Here is a 19,363-nt window from a genome sequence, read left to right as displayed (position 1 = left end):
TTTAAAATGCCAAGGAGAGGGTTTTAATTATCTGTGTTTGTATTTATATGCATTCATTCTACATTAATTGCACTATTTCTATTTCTTTCAGACCGTATACTGTCATAAAAGTTGTATCTCAAATTGGATTTGCATTAAAAGGCGAGAAAACAGACATTGCCAAACACTATGGGACCTATACATGCCAGTCTGCCACTTTGGTATCTGTCAGTGATCAGTGATGATGACTCATGCTTGTCCGCACAAATATTACTTTGCTGTTTCACATGCATTTGTGGATTTGTACTCTACTGCCCTTTGTGATGAAAGAGGCGAGAGGTGTGCATAAAGGAAGAAGAAAACATATTTTGTGAGAACATATTTTGAATGTGCTGCATCTGTCCAAAACCATTTCATCTTGCAAGTAAAGTGCATCAACAAAATGTAATATAGTAGCCTGTTTTGTCTTCTCTTTCTTCAGGATGAGAATGTGAAGAAAAGACCCAGGTGCTATTAAGGTGGTTACATCAAATATCAAACTGCACATTCTGCACATTCATTCACTTCACACAATCAAAAGGAATTTAAATAAATGTAATGGGGACCCTCTTGGGACTAATCTACCGTTTAACTCCCAGATTCAATAGACAGAGCACGGTTCAAGCAAGCAATACTTTCAGGTCAAATGTTGTTGATTTCAGTGGTATCTCTGAAATCTCACAGCAGTGTGTTGGAGAAGAACAAAACAATAAACTCAGTGGATAAATAAAAGCAACTAAACACAGAGGGACTAATTGATGCACATATCAACAAGCTAGTCTAATTAGAAATGAATGGCTTATGGCTGCAGGACCTGGGTAATAAATTGGTACACCAGATCTGTTATGGGCATATTGAATCCATTATACACACACACACACACACACACACACACACACACACACACACACACACACACACACACACACACACACACACACACACACACACACACACACACAAAAGAGCATTTCATAGTATTCCTTTTGAGGGAAAGACAAGTTAATCAAAATTATTAAAAATTATAAAATATAACTGTGCATGCTCCTCAACAGACAAGCTGATATCTCCACTTATCCCCTGCAGCACTGAATGAGGCCCATTGATGGGTTTTGAATATGTATTTTCAAAGATGTTTAGATATTCCGTATACGTTTTGAGTTGAGTACCCCCATTACAATTTTTTAATCAATTTACATATGAAAACAACATCTGAAAGCCCATGATTCACGGTGATAGAAACCTAACAAATGTGAAGTGTTAGCAGGAATGTACTTCAGCTGCATTTTCTTTAGATGTCAGTGTATTACAAGTGAGTAACAGATAAGAGTGAAAACAAGCTTTGAAAATTGAGCAAGCTACTGCTCTCTTTACTTACTAAGCCTGCAGGCAAAAACATCATGAGGAGCAATGAAAAATCACTCATCACTCATCCAGTGGAAAAATTAAATGGATGACAAACGCTGGCCTCTACACTCAGCTTCACCAGCAGACTTCTTTACGTTAAATTAACTTTGACTAGTTTTCAATTACCTCATTAAGACTTTTCTAAATGACATCTGCTCCTTCTTCCTCAATGAGAAAATTCAGAATCTATAAATATGCAAATATTGTTCATTTCGACTCTGGACAATATCAGTGTTTGTGCACTGGAGGTTTAATGTTTCCACATCACATTCATGTAGTTTGAATGCTGACCCTGTAAAATAATAAGTATGTAGGTCACTGTGACGTCATCCCTTGGTTCATATACTGCCCTTTTGAAGCCTCAAGTTCATGGATGTAAAAAGTACATCCAAAATAGGTTACATCCAAAATGTACATACATCCATGCTAGAGTTAAGGGTGGAGCTGACCATGGTGCTAGCTGCTAGCTTGTTAGCATGGTGCATTTGCAGTCTATAGTTAACAGTGATAATGCTAATATGCTAATATTTGCTAGCAATATACCATACCTGGATTATATGCCTAAAACCATAAAACAAAATTAATTTACTGGAAAAAGTAACAGCCAACTCCTTGGAGTGTCTTTCAATACAACCACAAGCTGAACAATACTCTTTTAGGTGACCAAAATGTAACTATTTCGGGCTACACCAGTTATGTTGTTGCCTAAAACAAAACATTGTCACCATGGTAAAGACTTATTGTCAAATTTTAACTAATTGAGACCATCATTTATAAAATTAGCATAATTCGCGAATAATTATATTCACACAAAAAAAGCATATATTTAAAAATGATACATGTCAAACTATTCCTTTAATAATGACTAATAAAGCATATGGTGCCACAACATGCATGAAAAAAACTGAACCATTTCTATGCCAATCAAATTATCATATAAAAAAACAAATGGACTCAAAGACATTTTAAGGATATAATAAAGAATCTTTATTTATTAAAACAATATAATTAAAATACTTTTACAAACAGAATCATTCAACATATCTAATACTCAGGGCGATGAAGATGCAGCCAAACAGGGACACGGTTGAGGCCGAGATCACCACCACAATTACACTTCCTGCCAAGTTGACCAGTGCGCCGAGTCCTGCACCCACAATAATCTGAGCCAGCTGGACCATGCATGTAAGTGCAGCACAGTCCACCCCACTGCCTCGCGGACTTTCATTGCTTCCTTGAAGCTTCATTTGCTCCTGGAAGCACAGCGGGTTGTGTGGGGGCGATTAGAGAGGAGGAGGAAGAAGAAAAAACAAGATTGCAATAGAATCAGTTTCTGTGTTACCAGACATTTTCATGGCAAAAAGCAATCAACAGCTAAGTAAACAGATTCAATTCTAGTAAGTATTAGGAGTCCCCTGTGTTTTCTACATGACTGTATAGTATAGAATCTATAGTATCTGTATTTCTTTGACTCCTGCAGTTCTCCTCTGGTGCCTCAGCCATGTGATGTTGAATTTCATCACCAGCTCACCTGATTCAATTCCATGAGGTAAAGACTGAGCATACCATATACTGTATGCATGTCAAAAGGTATTATTTTCAGCCAAGAATTGATTTTTGAACTCCAGCCTGAGGGAACATATCATGCTTTATTATAAAGTTTTTGGTATTAACTACTTTTCATCATTCAGTTTAGTGCAATATTATGACCAGCTGTCATTTATGTCAATTAAAAGGCTCTGAATGAGAATAATTACATTCAAAACAACAATCAAGCAGCAATATTGCAAGTTACATTTTAATCAGATCCCATAAACTGCAATTTAAAAATGACGCATTGTCTTTCACATACTCAAACAAGGTTTCTTAAATGCTAATGAAATGGCAGTAAGTTTGGAATTTGGGCAACACAAATTATTAATTAAAGGTGGGGTCGACATTTTCTGGAAATCCCTGCTGCCAAACATGCTGTGTTCAAGAGCGGCCTCCACTATTATGGTGCTAATCAGTGGAATCAACCACACAGGTCTAAAAGGGAACATGCTATGACTGACTGTTACTTTTAGTTATAATTGATTATTCAGGTGATTGAATGGAATTGAAGAGGCTCTAAACTGATTTTATACACTTTTAATCACCATGAGCTCAGATTATGAAAACTGTTGAATAACGCTTTTGTGGCTCTAGGAGGAGCTTTTATCCCAGACTTTAAAAAGACTTTTTTTTTTTAAAAATCACAGAAACCAGAACTAGAAGTGTAGTGAAAGATGCTATCTGGTTGCATTACGGGAAGTGTAGGATAAAGGGTTTCAGGGGGGTTTGGCTCATACTAATGACTAAAAGAAAGGATATTTCGACCTTTTATGGTTTTAATCCATCACGTTTGAGTCCCCCAAAACTTTATGGAAGTAAAATGCTAAATCTCTTGAAACTGAAATGGAAAAACTTTAATTTAAGCCAGGGATTAAGTTTAACCATGGGCTAGTTTATTTCTACATGTTTATTAAGGGACCGGCCATTCTACAGGCAACATGTTTCTTTATTACTTTTAATTCATTCAAGAATAAAAACAGCTTATAAAACAGTTTTAAGGTTGTATTTGAGGGCAGATTCCATAATTCACAAATGTAGTGAAACAGCATGTTAATAATAATTCTGTGTTGCACTTTAAGACAAGAAATATAATTGATATCTTCTCCACATTCAATAAACAGTGATCCTGCTTTATTTATGGCTATTGCTGTATATAAAGGAAGGAACCTGGCAGGAGGCAAATATTCCTATAATTAGTTTTTGTTGTCCTTGTTTTAAATAGAATGTCTTCCCCATTTATGTGGTATTTACTGATACATGGTTCCCCCTTTTTTTGTATAATTTATCTCCTGTTTACTGTTTTTTTTCTTACTGTTCCTTATTTTTTCACTTATTTATTATTCATTCAATCTACTGTAATAGCTGGTCTTCATTTGGTCTTCATTGTATGTGAACATATTGTAGAAGGTGATAAAAAATCTGAAATCTGTTTGCTAAATTATGCTTATGCATCTGTTTATATGATGTTATGAGTTCATATTTGGTGGAATTTAGCTTTAGGCTTTTGTTTACATTGTTATGAAGAATAGTGTAAAATATTTGATGTAGATGTTTAAAAGGGAAAACTATGGAAGCCCTGAAAGGCAAGTAAGAAAAAGAACCTGTGAAACAAGTGGAGGAATAAAGTTATGCAAGGTAAAAAAAAAAAAAAAAAAGAAGAAGAAGTTAAGGAGATACATGGGCTGCTATTTGTTTCCCACTGATTCATGCCATTCAGATTTGTCAAGCATTTTAACCACACAAAAATATTTTGTACCTCTTCTTCACGCTGATACTCTGCTATCAGGTTGAAAGGTATGGTGTAGAGTGTGCTGGACATGACGCCAAACACACTGCAGAGGATGAGCGTGGCAATGACGGTGGGGAAGAGTCCAATTAGACTGGTGCCCATACCAAACACAAAGTAGCCAACGAAATACAACCCCTTCAGGCCGATGTATGGGAGAAGGAAGCGCTGCACATCTGAAAACACATCCACACACAGTTGAGCAAAAGCACATACAGCATGTATCCAAGTCCAATATTCTCTCTCTTTTGGCTCTGTTTTTGGTCTCTATCAACTCCTGACAGAAATACCCGACTCTTTAGCTGCTAAATGCTCCACTATGTTCACCGTCTAGTCCATACTGTAATTGTGTTTATGGTTTTTAGAACTTTTTCTATTAATTGAAACAGTAAGCGCCTCTTGTCATTTGACACACCCTTATTATGAAATTATCAATGTATATGCTTTAAAAATTGCAGTTACAGATGATCAAATTTACTGAAAAACTACAGCAAAGGACCAGGATGTGTGTTGCTTCAGGGTAGAAATTGGATTGTCTTTTATGGTTTGCACCTCTCAAGCATGGTGCCATAAACATTTCAAAACCCTCCATGGTTTGTATAAGATTTGCTACAGTTGATTGAACATTTTGGGGGGTTGGCGGTCAGAGCTGCAATGAAAAAAAACATTTTTTAAGGATTCAGGCTATTAATGAAGCCAGTTTCGCTGAGATGCACACAGTGACCAACTCTTTATTTTGACTAAACTTTGCCTTGCATGTACACATTATTATTTCACGTGGGTATCACTATAGCAGCCCTGCTTTAGATTTATCAATGCAGAGCAGCATGCCTCTGGGAGAACATGTTTGCTTCATTTGTGCAGAGGACTGCAATTCCAATTCAAAGGAGAAAGAAGCGGTAATTGCTTGCTGCTATCTTTTTCCCTGCACAAACTTTCCTTCACAGATGAGCAAATTATGTCAATGCTGGACATTGTATTGTTAATCGATGCGGCTGCTAGCTACTATAATGAATATAGAGGTAAATACACAACAAACAAACAGTTTCTTACAGGAGTAGAGCGCAGAAGACACAGCATTAATACACAGTCCCCAGCAGCCCACTTCCACTCCTCTCTCATATGTGGCATAGGCTGTTGAGTTGTGATCAGCATAAGGATTTCCCTTGTATACGATCTGTAAAAAAAGAAGAGACAAAGAGGGGATTTAAAGATGACAATGTTGAATAAAAGCACCATTTTCAAGGGAGAAACTGTAAATCCAAGCACATAAATCCACTGATATAGACATCAAACTCGCCCACTCCCTCTTTAATATGTGCCTTTACCTTCATTTTCCTATGAAAAGAGGCACATTCCTTTTAACCTGGCAGGGAGCCTCTGGCTGTACATTTCTTATCGCTGATAGCAATGCCTACAATTTTGGATTATATGTTGGCACACTGGTTATCAATGAATCGTGGAGGTGAGCACAATGTCATGGTGTGAAGGGCGTCCTTTGATCAGTGCGCATACTGTGAAACTGTAAAGCATTCATCATTATTGTATTACACATGTCAACAGGAGACTGTGCACAACAACAGACTCACCCCCCCCCTTCTGCCCCCTCACAAACAGGGATTAATGGAGCTTGACAGCAGACACATATTGCAGTGGTTTGTTTTTCACCTCTAATATTGTTGTACTAAGTTTTCATCTTACCTCATTCGACCATGAATTATGTTCAGGGCTTGATATAAGGATTACCTCTTCAGTTCATTGTTTAGTCTATAAAATGTGTGGCATGCATCAATAACATCCACTATATTTCATTTAAGGTTTATTTGTCATTTACATGTTTGCACATGAAACGAACTTTGTACTCAGGTCCAGCAGCGTACAGTACAATGAGTAAGTCTAAAAAATAAGCTATAATAAATAAATCACAGACTCAGGATAAAAAACATAAATAAAACAACAATAGTATGTATAAAATTGACTTAGTTACTTAAATAACCAATTATTCTCAGGACCAGGAGGGGGAGACAAAAGTTACACACTGAATGTTTAAATGCTGGACCATTCTTTTAATATACAAACACACACATTTAATATTCTACCCCTTTTGTTTGTTTTTTTTCTTCATACAGATTTATTATTATGATAGTAATAATTATATCTGTATATACCACTTTACCACATACAGTATACACACTATATCCACATACACAACCAAACATGGGGTGCTGAACTATTGCGTGCAAACTAAATGGTAAAATGAAAATGTTTTGTGAGCTCTTACGCAATTAATCATTTAGTTGTTTTGTCTATAAATACCAGAAAATAATTTGAGATGTGGACCATGAACTGTCATGTCCCCAGTTCCAGTCCTTCACATTGCCTGTCTCTCACAATTTCTCTTCTCTCATTCCCTGTCAGCTCTCTCAGCTCTGTCTGACCTACAGTCCAATACCAAACAATATTCAATTTACAATGCTATGAAACAGAGAGAAGCATAACATCCTTATGTTTGAGGTACAGGAGCAAGCAAATGTTTTTTTAATGAATGAAAGTGGAGAGCAAGAAAGGATTTCTGCAACACAGTGCACTTAGAGTTCAATGGTACTAATCAGTGAAATTAAGTTAGTTTCACTGATTGGAAAATAAGATGAGTTTAGAAGCTACTATTCCCTATTCGAAAAGTAAGAAAGTAGTAATGGGCAGCTACAAAAACTGATTTAAATTGCCAGTGTGAATGAATACCTTTATATATTCTTGAGTTAGGTTTTTAATGTGATGGTTTTTGACATGTACTGATTCAAGCACATATGCAGACACAAATCAATACCTGTCCCATGAAATCGGTGAAGAAGAGCATATTGCAGAGGAAGGCCGTCCATCCCAATAGGTGACTGATACACAGGCAGCGGTAATGGTGAGGCATGTTGATGATAGTTTTCATCATTGACCTGAATGTCATCCTCTTCTGGGCCTGCAGATACATATACACATCACAGACAGACAGTCAGTGCCACCAGCTATATCAGTCCAGATAGGCAGAAAATAACTACTTTTCCCATAAAGCACTCATTACTTTCCTGGTATTTCATTTGCTAGTGGTGCTAAAGCTCATGTCTGACAGTTCAAAGGCTTCCACAATAATACAAAACATGACTGCGCCATACAGACCTTAATTAGAGTGAATGAGCAGGATTCAAAATAAAGATCTCAGAGGACCCTGATAAAGGGTTTGAGAGATGATGAAATACAGAGAGGAGAATGAGATGCAGAAGTTCAAACTCTCTGAAATAATCAATCATACCACCCTATTGTATTTTTAGATATATTAGCACTCTTCAAAGGTGAGGCAAACTCTGATACTCTTCTGTTTGATCAAGACATATTATACATATTCAGGAATTAACTTGGAAGCTTTAATGTCCAGATTTATTCAACAATTAACTCATCTGTATTCATTGACTACTTCATGCCATGTGTGTCGCATGGAAATATAATCTATATATTGCACAGGATATATTCACATTACTGTATATCACAAGGTTATTCAAAGAAATCCCTCTTCAGAGCATAATTAACCATTTGAACTAGAATATTCCCATTTTCCCTCAAGCACTTTCAAAGTATTTTAATTGGCCAAGCTGGCTGCATAGCTCTAGAGATAGTAACGACATGTCTGTTTATTGGTCCATCGGGACTGAAAAATCTCAACAACCATTACATGAATTGCTATGAAATTTGGTACAGATATACATAAAGTCGCAGAGAATGAAATGACAACTATTAGATGGATTGCCATGAAATGTTGTTTGTGGCAATCCTTGTTCTTTTCGTCTGGCACCATCATTATCATATCTGCAAAACTTATCACATTCCCATCAGCTTAATATCCTAATATGTTGTCCACCCCATTAACATACATGAGGTGTGCCAAATATTCAGAGCACCTTTCAATATAATGCACTCCAGTACACAACCACCACCATCCACTACAACCTCAATAATAAACCTAAAGTAGAATTATCACCTTTCTGACAATATCAACAAAAACTGAAGATGTACAGTACAAGCTTTGAAAGAGTAGACTTTATGGCTGAGCTGCTGTATTGAATTGCATCAGATTTCACAGGTGTTCCTAATAAAGCGCTCAGTGAGTGTATTTGTATGCATAAAATAGAAGTGAAGGCTGAACTCTGCAGAGAGAACTCTTCTAGTAACCTTGGGGTATTCAGTAATATGAATTTAAAAAAAATGATTTTGTATGTGAAACACACAGTAAGCACTGAGGTAGTCAACAGAAATCGGGTGAGAAGGAAAAGAGTGTGTTTTAGTTTTGTGTAGCATTTCTCCTTGGGGATTTTTCAGTTATGTCTTCTTTAGTTAAAATGTTAATACAATTAAGAAGATGAAGAAAAGGTTTTTCATCACTGTTTGTCTAAAGGTTGACTTTCAGATTGTGGAGCAAGTCTGCTATACAACTCAAAGCTTGTAACAGGTGAAAGAACTATATACAGTACACACCACACATACACAAGCAATTAACTCTTTCAATAAAGGCACCTGCGCTTTAACCATTTAACTAGGAAGTGTCTCCGGCTTTAAATAGAACTGACATTTAGGACTGTATGTAATGGACTGTATGTAATAGACATCCATTTCCTGTTTCTCTCTGTTGTATTCTCCCTTGCCATGAACAATATGAGTGGTTTAAAACATTCAGGAATAAAACGATACATTCTGTACATGGTGTATTAATTGGGCCCCCGAGGCTTTTTATCCCTCACATCACATACCTCCTTGTTTGGCTGCTTAGCGCTGGAGGTCACTGAGTTAGCCTCACCCAGAGCAGAGAAAGACCTAGGTCGGAGGTCTGTGACTGATGCTGGGACCACAGGAGAGACAGGTGAGTTGGGTTCTTTAGTCAGTGCTCCGTATCCATTGCTGTGGGGGCCCAGTAGATGGAGGGCATTGGCGGGTGAGAAGTCAGAGGTAGATGAGTCTTTGCCCAGAGGTTGCTCTGGAATACTGAAGAGGTGAACGGTCAGGAGGAAGCCCCAGGTAATCGCTGAGAAGAAGTAGATGACCTGATACTCAGAGCCTAGCACTTGACCCATCATAGAGTGACCCCAATCCATAGCGCCCACCAGGTACCCACATGCTCCACCCAGACCTGGAATATACACAACAGCAAATATTAAAACACTGACCAGACAGGAAAGCGCAGTTGTTTTAAAAATGACATGTGGGCTCAATCTGTTGGATGGATTTCAGTGTGTCTTCTGCTTTTAGATTTGGTAATAGCTCAGCTAAGATAGAGCTACAAACATCAGAAAGAGAAATCAGACTGAATCAGCTATTATCCATCCTCTGGTACCTGTGTGAATAGTGCTTTCACACATGCTGCGGCTACTGTGAAATGCATTATGGAGGGTAATCAGATAATGTGTGAAGAGCACAGTACACTGCACATACGGTAATGCAAAGGGAAAAAAAATCTAATGCTGTCCTCTTATTTTCACTCTTACGCAACACTGGAAAAAGAGGTAGAAAGGAAGTAAACAACATATTGTATGCTATCATATTGCTGCATAGCTTATCGAATTGTAGATCTACATTTAAGATCCTCCCAAACATGATTTAAGGGATATATAAAACAATACTTTGAATATTAACCAGTGAGAGTAATATGTGTTTTCCACAAAACAACACAATTATTAAGTTAAAATCCTTAAAATTCCATCTATTCAAATATTGTTTATTTCAAAAGTTTAACTGCAAGCCAAATGATGCCTCCTACTGAACTGAAAAGTGTATTCTCATTGTATGTGCACTGGAGACTTAATCATACTTGTGTACGTTGAATTTTGGATTCCAGTGAACATGGAGAAACTTTCCCCCTTGGGCAGATGAATGTGAAAACAACTTTTTACTGTCAGACTCTGCACATATATCATTCACAGTGAAGCTCGTACATCCTTCTGAAGAAACAAGAAGAAAAAGTAGATTTTTCTGATTAATCAGTTAGGGACTTTGAATATCACATAACGCATTAGTATGAAAGAAAAGATTCTCATAGAGTTATATTTGTTTACTTTCTTTCACCAACACAGTAACACACAGTTGAATCATTTGGAGGATGTGCGTCATACTCAATATTCAAGCACTGCTTGTGGCCCATCTGCCTATTTCTCATTACATTGGGGATGCAGTGTGTCGAATATAGTGAAATCAAGCAAAACAGACTTTGCAAAATTGAATAACATATTCATTATTATGTTATAAATAGTTTAAATATGGTCACCTGATATAAGAATTGCTCTGCTTTTGTTACCTCAGACCCACTTCTTTTATATCAAAGAATGGAAAAACCAAACAAAACGAGGGCCTTCTGTGCTTTTGTGAGTTTTGTAGCCAAGGTAGCTTCTCCTACATGCTTGGAGGGTGGGGGGTATGAAGTTTATTGCAAGTGGCCTCACTGCTAAAATGTTGATAAATCCTACACACTGGTCCTTTGAGACTCATTAGTTGAACTTAGAAGGAAAAGTGCCACATGCAACATGTGCTCTGGTGCAGCGCTAAATGTCACATCTGTCTCTGCTCTCACTCTCTCTCACAACACAGTCTCCTCTCCTTACAATAAAAGGAAATTTAAAGACTGTTTAAGTGAAAATCACCACCGCGTAACCCCCGCCCCCAGTCTACAGTTAGCCAATTAGCTGAGTTAGCCGCTGAGTTAGCCACCGAGCTAGCAGCTGAGTTAGCAGCAGTAAGCTCTCAGACATAGTGTCCATGTTTTGGGTAGAGGTGGTGACTTTGATTGACAGGTGACACTTGGTTGGGGGCGAGGTTTCAGTGAACTTGGCGAGCACTCCCACAGCGTTTGGGAGCAGAGAAAGAGGCTGATTTTTACACAACTTTGAAGCCTAATTTCATATATTTGGCGATTTTTTTAATCATTCAAATTTGGCAGGGTGGTTAACAACACACTTTTCTGTGGTCAAACTCAGAAAACATATTTATTCTGACATTACACAGAAACTTTTCACACTTTAAATGTTGAGGCCTCACAGTTTCGAGAAAGGTGAGGAACTAACTTTCCACACTGACTGTTTCACTTCAAGAAACAACAAAGAGAAAAGAACAGAGATTGCCTTGTCTGGTCATAATATGGATAGATGGACAGGCAATGCAATCAATAGTTCCAGTAGTTCTTAACTGTTTTTTAGATGTTAATAAAAAATTAAATAACAAAAAAGTACTTATTGTAGCTTACTTATTGACTGACCAACTGATTAGTTGATTGATTCATTCACTCAACCATTATTTGGCTATGACAACTGCAGTTTTCTACTGTTGATCACTTGTAATAGAGGTTATTTTTCAAGAAGTAAAGAAATAACCACTTCAGGAGTAACATTTCACTTGTGTCTGCGTGATTTCAACATTATTTGTGTATCAAACACTCCTGTCTGTTTTGAGATCCTTCTCCTTTTTTCTTTCTGTGTCTTTGTCATCAGCTAAAGTGTGTACATTTCTGCCCCTGTAATTTTTATTGCAGCATAGTATAACTTAACAAAACTGGGATATCACTATGATTCACATCAGCAGTCTGAAAGATATACAAAGAGAGATTGAAAAAATTGTGTTCTACAAGGCTGCACCAGCTCATCACACTCGAGGGTGCAAACCGAGCACTGAATATTTATGGGGATAACTTTAACAACAAAGTTTAAAGGCATACTATGTAGGATTTGTTAGTTTGGGTTTGTAAACACAGCCCATTCTCCCCCAACTCCTGCCACACTGCTAACATACCTAAAAACAAATCAAACACTGTTCCATAATTTATCAGTAATAACTCATTTGGTGAGGTAAGAAACTAATTAAAGACCTGCTGTTTGTCCAGCAGAAAATTTAAAGAGTTTCTCGCTCACTGGCTCAAGCAGAGGCTGTGAAACAATGACTTTACTAGCATTCACTCCAAAGGTTCAGAATATGTGATTAAGAAAAGCTAATAGAAAAAGATACATTAATCAAAGAGAAACACATAACTACTCTCTCCTCCTCAAATCTCACATACCAGCAGTGGCAGGGGTGTCTAAGGAGTCATGTGCCTGGCCTCCGTCTCGCTCAGCTCAGACCCATGACTGCAACACATGACTAGCTCTGGGCTGGATTACTGCCTGACTAGCATGCTCACACCACCCGGTGCCTGCTGATAGCTGAGCGCACCGGTGGAGCTTACACTGAAAACATTATCTTGCCCCAAAGCAGGGTATGAAAAAATACTAGCTTGATCCTGTATATTTTGATATATTTTATTATAGATTCATATGGAACATATATTTCGAAGGCTATAGGGCTTTATGGAAGGAGAACAATGTGGGGCTTCTTTCATCATATAATAATGGGACCATCTCAACTCAATATAAAGCAATATACAGGATCTTTAAAAGAAAGCACTTTTAGAAGCCCCCAAAATAGTTTCTAGAAAAGTTCTTAAACAGAAGCACATGTCTTGGTACATCTGATGTTAGTAATATATAAAACTATATAACTTTAGCTGTTCCACAATCTTCAAGCCATTGAATTTTAGCACCACAAAACAATCCATCTAAACACCTGTGAAGCAAAAAGGTTGGACATGTAATTTTAGCTGGAAATTTGAACTTGCACTTAACTGTAAGTAGGACTGAAATATAATTGAGCTGTTGACTGGTTAGCTATTGCTTGATGAACTACTGTATATTGAAATATAGGGAAACTAAATGTCAAGAATGTCTATTTGTCTTTCCTATTCTGTCAGAAATGAACCACTGGGTTGGTTAGAGGCTGTAATTGTAATGTATCACATTGAAAGCTCTGACTTTGTATTTGATAAACCTGACTTGCTTCTTAATGCTATCCTTTCAATAACAACAAGGCATATAATTATACAGGGTGTCATAAACCCAGCTGCAGCCTTTGGCTTACAGTCCCCATTCAGTAGGCCTGCTTTGTGTATCAAATTACTTTTCATAGTATTATCCTGAACTTTTGAAAGAGTGTCCCTTCATCCATTCAGCCTTACATCCTTGAACTGGAGGTGAAGTGCAGACGGGTTAATCCATGCTACAAAACATGTATGTCTGTATCCGAGGGGCTGAGGAACACATAATTTCAAGTTTTGGAGAGGTTACCAAACACTCTCATGCACAAGTTCAAAAACTCACTAACTCCACAACGTTAAAGGAGTTCAACATAAAAGAGTAGAGGTACCTGTATTGGATAGGTGAGATTTCAGTAACAGATGAGAGAAAAAATGATCAAAAACTGTGCAGCTCATTCAGAGTTCAGTTTTTCTACTTTTATAGAGTTGCATTTTACTAATATCATAGTAATGTCCAACAAAAACGTGTTTCTTCTTTCCCAAATACTTTAACAACAAAATGTTGAAAAAAACAATCCTTAATTTACTGAGCAATTAAGCACCTTCTCCTTCATTAACTTCATCTTTGCTCAGTCACACTATGGGTCATGCAGCAAACTGTTAACTTTCAAACACGTCTAAATAACCTGAAAAACATCCTCGAAAGAAAAAATATTCAGTAACTACAGCAGTACTTCTTTCTTAATTTGTTGTCTTTTACTTAACTTTATAAATGACCATGTGTACTGCAAAAAAACAACTTTAAGGTATAATTTATTATAAGATTATCGACATATTGTCATACAGAGTGATTCAATTCTGTGCAAGACACAGAAGTCACACTCAAATGCTGTTTTGGCTTTCGTGAAATCACCTATCAAAAGACAGACATAATTGTCACCCACAGTCTCACTGAACATGCAAACAACACATGGACAGCTGGAGCTGTTCACACAATGTTTAGTACTTGCTATTCCACCCACCAGTATACACTCAGTTTAACCAGAAAAAGATTCTGTTTATCTCGGAGAATCACTGCCATACACAATTATTGTTTCATGTTAGTTGCACAGCCAAAACTGCTGATTAGGCAGCTATTCCCATTTACATGTTCAACAAATGCTGATTAATTCACTGCAAATCCATCAAGATTCACAATGGAAACAACCAGCCAGGAGAAATTATGACAGAAATAAGCATAAAATAAACAGTGTGTTTATGCGTGTGCTTGTATTACTAACCTGTGAGTAAAGCATGGTAGTGCAGACCTCTTTCCTTGTCTTGATGTGAACACACATCAAAAAGGTAAGCCTTGATGGGCCCGTCAATGAAGTCTGCAGCAAAGTCAAACAGTACGACTCCAACCATCACCACCACTATGGCCCATATACTCTTCAATGACCTGTTACTGACGAGTGCTGCAAAACACAACAAAACATCTGATCACTCATCAGGCACTGTGGCAAATTATGTAAATAATAATGTGATAATAATATAATATGTTGTAATAATAATGTGTTGATAATAATAATAATAATATGTGACTTCCACACTGATACATTTATTTGCTGAGCTTAAAGTGTCAAATTTGGTTCGGTTTGGTATTGTACAGGAAATAGAACATCCCAAAAGAACAGCAGATTGAAAGGCACTTAGAAGACATTAGGAGACTCTGTTTATTTCCTAGAAAAGCAATTATGCTTGACAGGTAACAATTACATTATGAAGTGTGACTGTTTTGAACTCAAAGCCTGGTTTTGTTCTTGGTATGGGGGCTAAAAAAACATATTAGAAGGAAACACTTCTAATTAAAACCTAGTGAAGTGAAGGTTATAATTTATGTAAGAAAGAATAGGTAAGTTTAGAAAAAAGAAATAGCAATAAGAAAATATCCACAACAATAATAAGCCATGGTAGAAGATATGTGAGGCTTAAGCACAATGGGGCTTTTAGTTAGACGTAATCTTTATAACAGATATGCAGAATCTGTATGCAAGAGAAAAGATTTTGGATCGGAAGTATTCTGGTTTTTGATTTTTCTATTCCTGCAACAGTAACATGCTTTGGTTGCATGCCAGTAAACCGTCCCTGTGGACAGCAAAAGAGCGCACTGGCTGAAATGTCTGGACCAAAAACATCTACAAAAAGTATCAGTGTTTGTTTGATTTTAAACTGTTAAATCCGGTCATAGATATCGTCTCTCAACTCCAACTCCATTCCCACAGCTCAAATTGCTAATCACATTTTGAACAATAACAGGTGCATGGAAGAGGAAGTGTCAGCCCAGATATCTGTTATCCGGAGGCACGCTGGCTACACCGGAACCCCCCTTAATATTGGCCATTGCCCCCAGAAGCTAAATCATCCTCAGACTATAGCCAATGGGTTCCAAGACTGAGTTACATGCTAACATCAGCATAAATGTCATCAGCATAAATGTCATTCGCCTTTGCGTTGTGCTGTACATTAAATAAGTGCAGTCATGCTTTTTTGCACTTTAAAATCATTCTATGCTCTGGGAAAGTTTTACAAATATAAAGTTTTTATTGTTGCAGGGCTTTTTTTTTCCTTTGTACTACCATAAGTGGCCACTGGGAAAGACTGGTAGCAAGGCTCAGTAGTTTGCTAACATGCTAACAATGACAATGCTAACATGACGATACTAAGGCATGATGTTTACTAAGCTTATAATCTTAATTTAGTATGTTAGCATGCTAACATTTGATAGTACATCATCAGTTTTACAGTTATTTGGTATATGTTGGAAACAATATACATTTAGATGATGGAGGATGAAAAGTGAGATGATCACCAAAGTTATTTCACGTTAATCCATCCAACAGTTGCAAAGACTAAAAGCCAAGAATGTCACCTTATGATGGCGCTACAGGAAAAGTTAGGAGATAATCAAAGTCAATGGGATTCATACTCTGGGCGCTGAGCATGTCTGTACAAAATTTCATGGCAATCCATCTGACAGTAATTTCAGTCTGGATCAAAGTGGTGGACTGACAGACTGACATTGCCATCCTTTAGAGCCATGCTGCTATCATGGCTCAAAAACCTTCAAAATATGTGTAGCAGAGAGAAATCTTACAGAGTAGCAATCTGAAAACATCACTCTGTTCTCTGTTTACACCAGGTCTGGACTGACCTTTTCCTAGATACTAAACAAAAAACACTATTTAAAATTGAAAGGGCAATTCTAAGCCTGGTCAAGTTGAAGCTGACAGATTTTCGTTTTTTCCCCTCACAGTTCGGTTAATACAATGCAAACATTATGTAACACGATTCCTGTGGCATTTACTACAACCATGAGAAAAATAGAACGATAATCAGCTTATCCAGCACACGTCAGAAGAAAGAAATACATTATAGTCCAAGTAATGATTAGAAAAAAAAAAGATCCACTTTAATAGGAACTCAAACAACAATCACATCATTCAACAAAAAAAGTGCATTTCAAAAGATTTGACTTCTGATTTTCTTTTGCCCTCAGTCTCAGATTTAAATATTCAGCCTGTATACAGCTACAGTAAAACAAATAAACATTGTTCTGCTTTTTCTCTTGTATAATTGTATGGTTTTTAAATTAAATAAGACCTCTAAATCTTATCAAACAGTCGCTAAAATATAACATGGTCAATATATTTGCAGAGAGTTTTGGATATCAATGTCCTGTTCAATAATCCCAATCAAAAGCTATGATTGAGGTATGGTGGATGACTCATATCCAGCCTCATGATTAAAAGCTTCTGGGGCCAACTATGAAAATCTGAGCAGTGAAAATGATCATTGGATGGGCACTTCACGTCAACTGATCCTGTACCAGCTGTTTGGTGGGTAACAATACAGCAGCACTGTAACTCTCAGTGAATCAGTTCACATGGCTACTCCACAAAGAAAATGTTCTTTACTTCACTTATCTTTGTTAATAAAGGTCAGCAATTCTTTTGTGCAGCAATCTTCTCGTGATGCTGCCTGGAGCTTGGCAGATTCTCGTGAAAAACGTTCAGCAGTTTAAATGTTAGCGGTTAGCGGTTTTGAGAGACAAGTCACACGTTTGACTTCAGTCACAAGTTAAAAGAATGAGCGTAAGAGCTGCTTAAGACGTCATTCCCACACATGCTCATAACAGGTTATTATTTTGTTGATAGACGTGTCACAGTTTTTTCTCACATCTGTGAGTGAGCAGATACTGTTGTAGTTTGGTTTCTAAGTCTGTGTTTGTCTGAGAGATAAGGGAAAGCTTGGGTGCAAAACATTCATGTTACAATCACTGGATCAATTTGAAATAGTGACATCAGATCATGACCTTAAATGGCAGGTAAAAGCTGATGTTCTTCAAGAGACAAGAAGGAAGAAGGGCAACAATGTTTGTACTGGATTTGTTGAGTTAGTAAGTTGAGTCACAACTCTTCCACTTCATATTTTCAAGCACACATTTTGATATCTCAGATTTCAACTGTATTTCCCAAAATATTTCTACTTCTCTGAGATGAAAAGAAATGATTATTCATACCACTTTCCCGTTTCAAAAGGCACAGTCAGCCCCAGAAAATGACAAGACTAAAAATATAACTGTACCTCCCCCTCTCACTGTCTGGCTCTTGAAGTTCCTCTTTCATTTCCTCTCTCCTCAAATTCTCCCACTCATCCTCACCTGAGATGACAGCATCTCCGTTGAGGAACAGGGTGAGCCCCACGAGCATGATGATGCCCAGAGCCAGGATGTAAGGCCTCCGCCGGCCCCATGACGATCGGCAGAAGTCGCTGGCCGAGCCGATGATGGGTTGAAGCAGGAAGCCCAAGATGGGGCTGATTAACCACACCAAGCTGTACATGCTGCGGGGCAGGCCCACACTCAGAAGCACCGGTGTGACAAATGCTGCCTCCACAGCATAGCAGAATTCCCTTCCAAACATGACCGAGCCATGGAGGATAAGGCGGCCTCGTGAGCGCCTGGGGGGCTCCACGGCTCCAAAAACGGCACCCTCCACACTGTCCATGTAGTCCTCTTTTGAGTTAGTGTAGTCTGTTGAGTACTGGTGCAAAGAACTGCTGTTGTGTTTGCCAGGCTCTGGGAGCCGGCAGGGTTGGGGCCTGACTGACTGGTCCTCTGATAAAAGGGTCATGGTTGAGAGAGGGGGAAGAGGGGTAAAAGGAGAAAGGGAGAATGAAAAGGGAATGAAGAGGGGAAAGAAACAGAGACAGAAAGAATAACAGTGTCTCTCTCAGTCAGCCAGAAGATGGATAAATGGCTAAATGCCCAATTCTTGCACTGCTGCTCAGCTTGAGTTAATCCTCCTCTTTACTGCATAGCTGAGCAAATGAGTCCAAGATCCAAACCTCTTCACTTCACATGTGAGGGTCTGCCTCCTGGTCTGAGCAGAGCAGAGCAGGACTCACTGAGGAAGAGAGGGAGAGAGGAGGAGAAAAAGAAGTGGGTGTATTTAAGAGTTTACTGAATGACAGCAAAATGCTGTAGTAAGGCCTAGAGCAGTTCATGGGAATGTGTGTGAGGAATTAACATGACTGTGTGTGTGATGAGTGTCGTAAAAAGGGGTGTTAATTCTATTGTTACACAGACGCTAATGATTATCCAGTAATATTTATATCCTGGTGACAACAGTAGTTATTGTTCTTTCAGTCGA

General features: G+C 37.9%; 1 protein-coding gene across 1 annotated transcript; it reads right to left on the bottom strand.

Moving 5' to 3' along the window:
* Window positions 1-4,863: 4,863 nt before the first annotated feature.
* On the bottom strand, window positions 4,864-18,931 carry slc45a2 (solute carrier family 45 member 2). Its single transcript, XM_053340168.1, has 5 exons — window positions 18,373-18,931; window positions 14,951-15,127; window positions 7,632-7,775; window positions 5,858-5,981; window positions 4,864-4,980 (listed from the first exon to the last, which is right to left on the bottom strand). Exons 1-4 carry the CDS (start codon window positions 18,842-18,844, stop codon window positions 5,953-5,955), a joined length of 822 nt encoding a protein of 273 aa, XP_053196143.1. The 5' UTR covers window positions 18,845-18,931; the 3' UTR covers window positions 4,864-4,980; window positions 5,858-5,952.
* Between the last annotated feature and the right edge of the window lie 432 nt (window positions 18,932-19,363).

Source organism: Scomber japonicus, chromosome 19, assembly GCF_027409825.1.
Source record: "Scomber japonicus isolate fScoJap1 chromosome 19, fScoJap1.pri, whole genome shotgun sequence".
In the NCBI taxonomy this organism is placed as follows: domain Eukaryota; kingdom Metazoa; phylum Chordata; class Actinopteri; order Scombriformes; family Scombridae; genus Scomber; species Scomber japonicus.
Note: the sequence above shows the minus strand (reverse complement) of the source record. Positions and strands in the feature narration are given on the sequence as shown.

What these genes read in the sequence shown, in the direction of transcription:
- slc45a2 (XM_053340168.1), bottom strand. Translation starts at nt 18,844, where the DNA reads ATGACCCTTTTATCAGAGGACCAGTCAGTCAGGCCCCAACCCTGCCGG. An exon ending in CTACCATGCTTTACTCACAG is followed by an intron (nt 7,776 to 14,950) that starts GTTAGTAATACA and finishes ATGTATCTGCAG; the next exon opens with GCCCAGAAGAGGATGACATT. An exon ending in TCACCGATTTCATGGGACAG is followed by an intron (nt 5,982 to 7,631) that starts GTATTGATTTGT and finishes CTTTTTTTACAG; the next exon opens with ATCGTATACAAGGGAAATCC.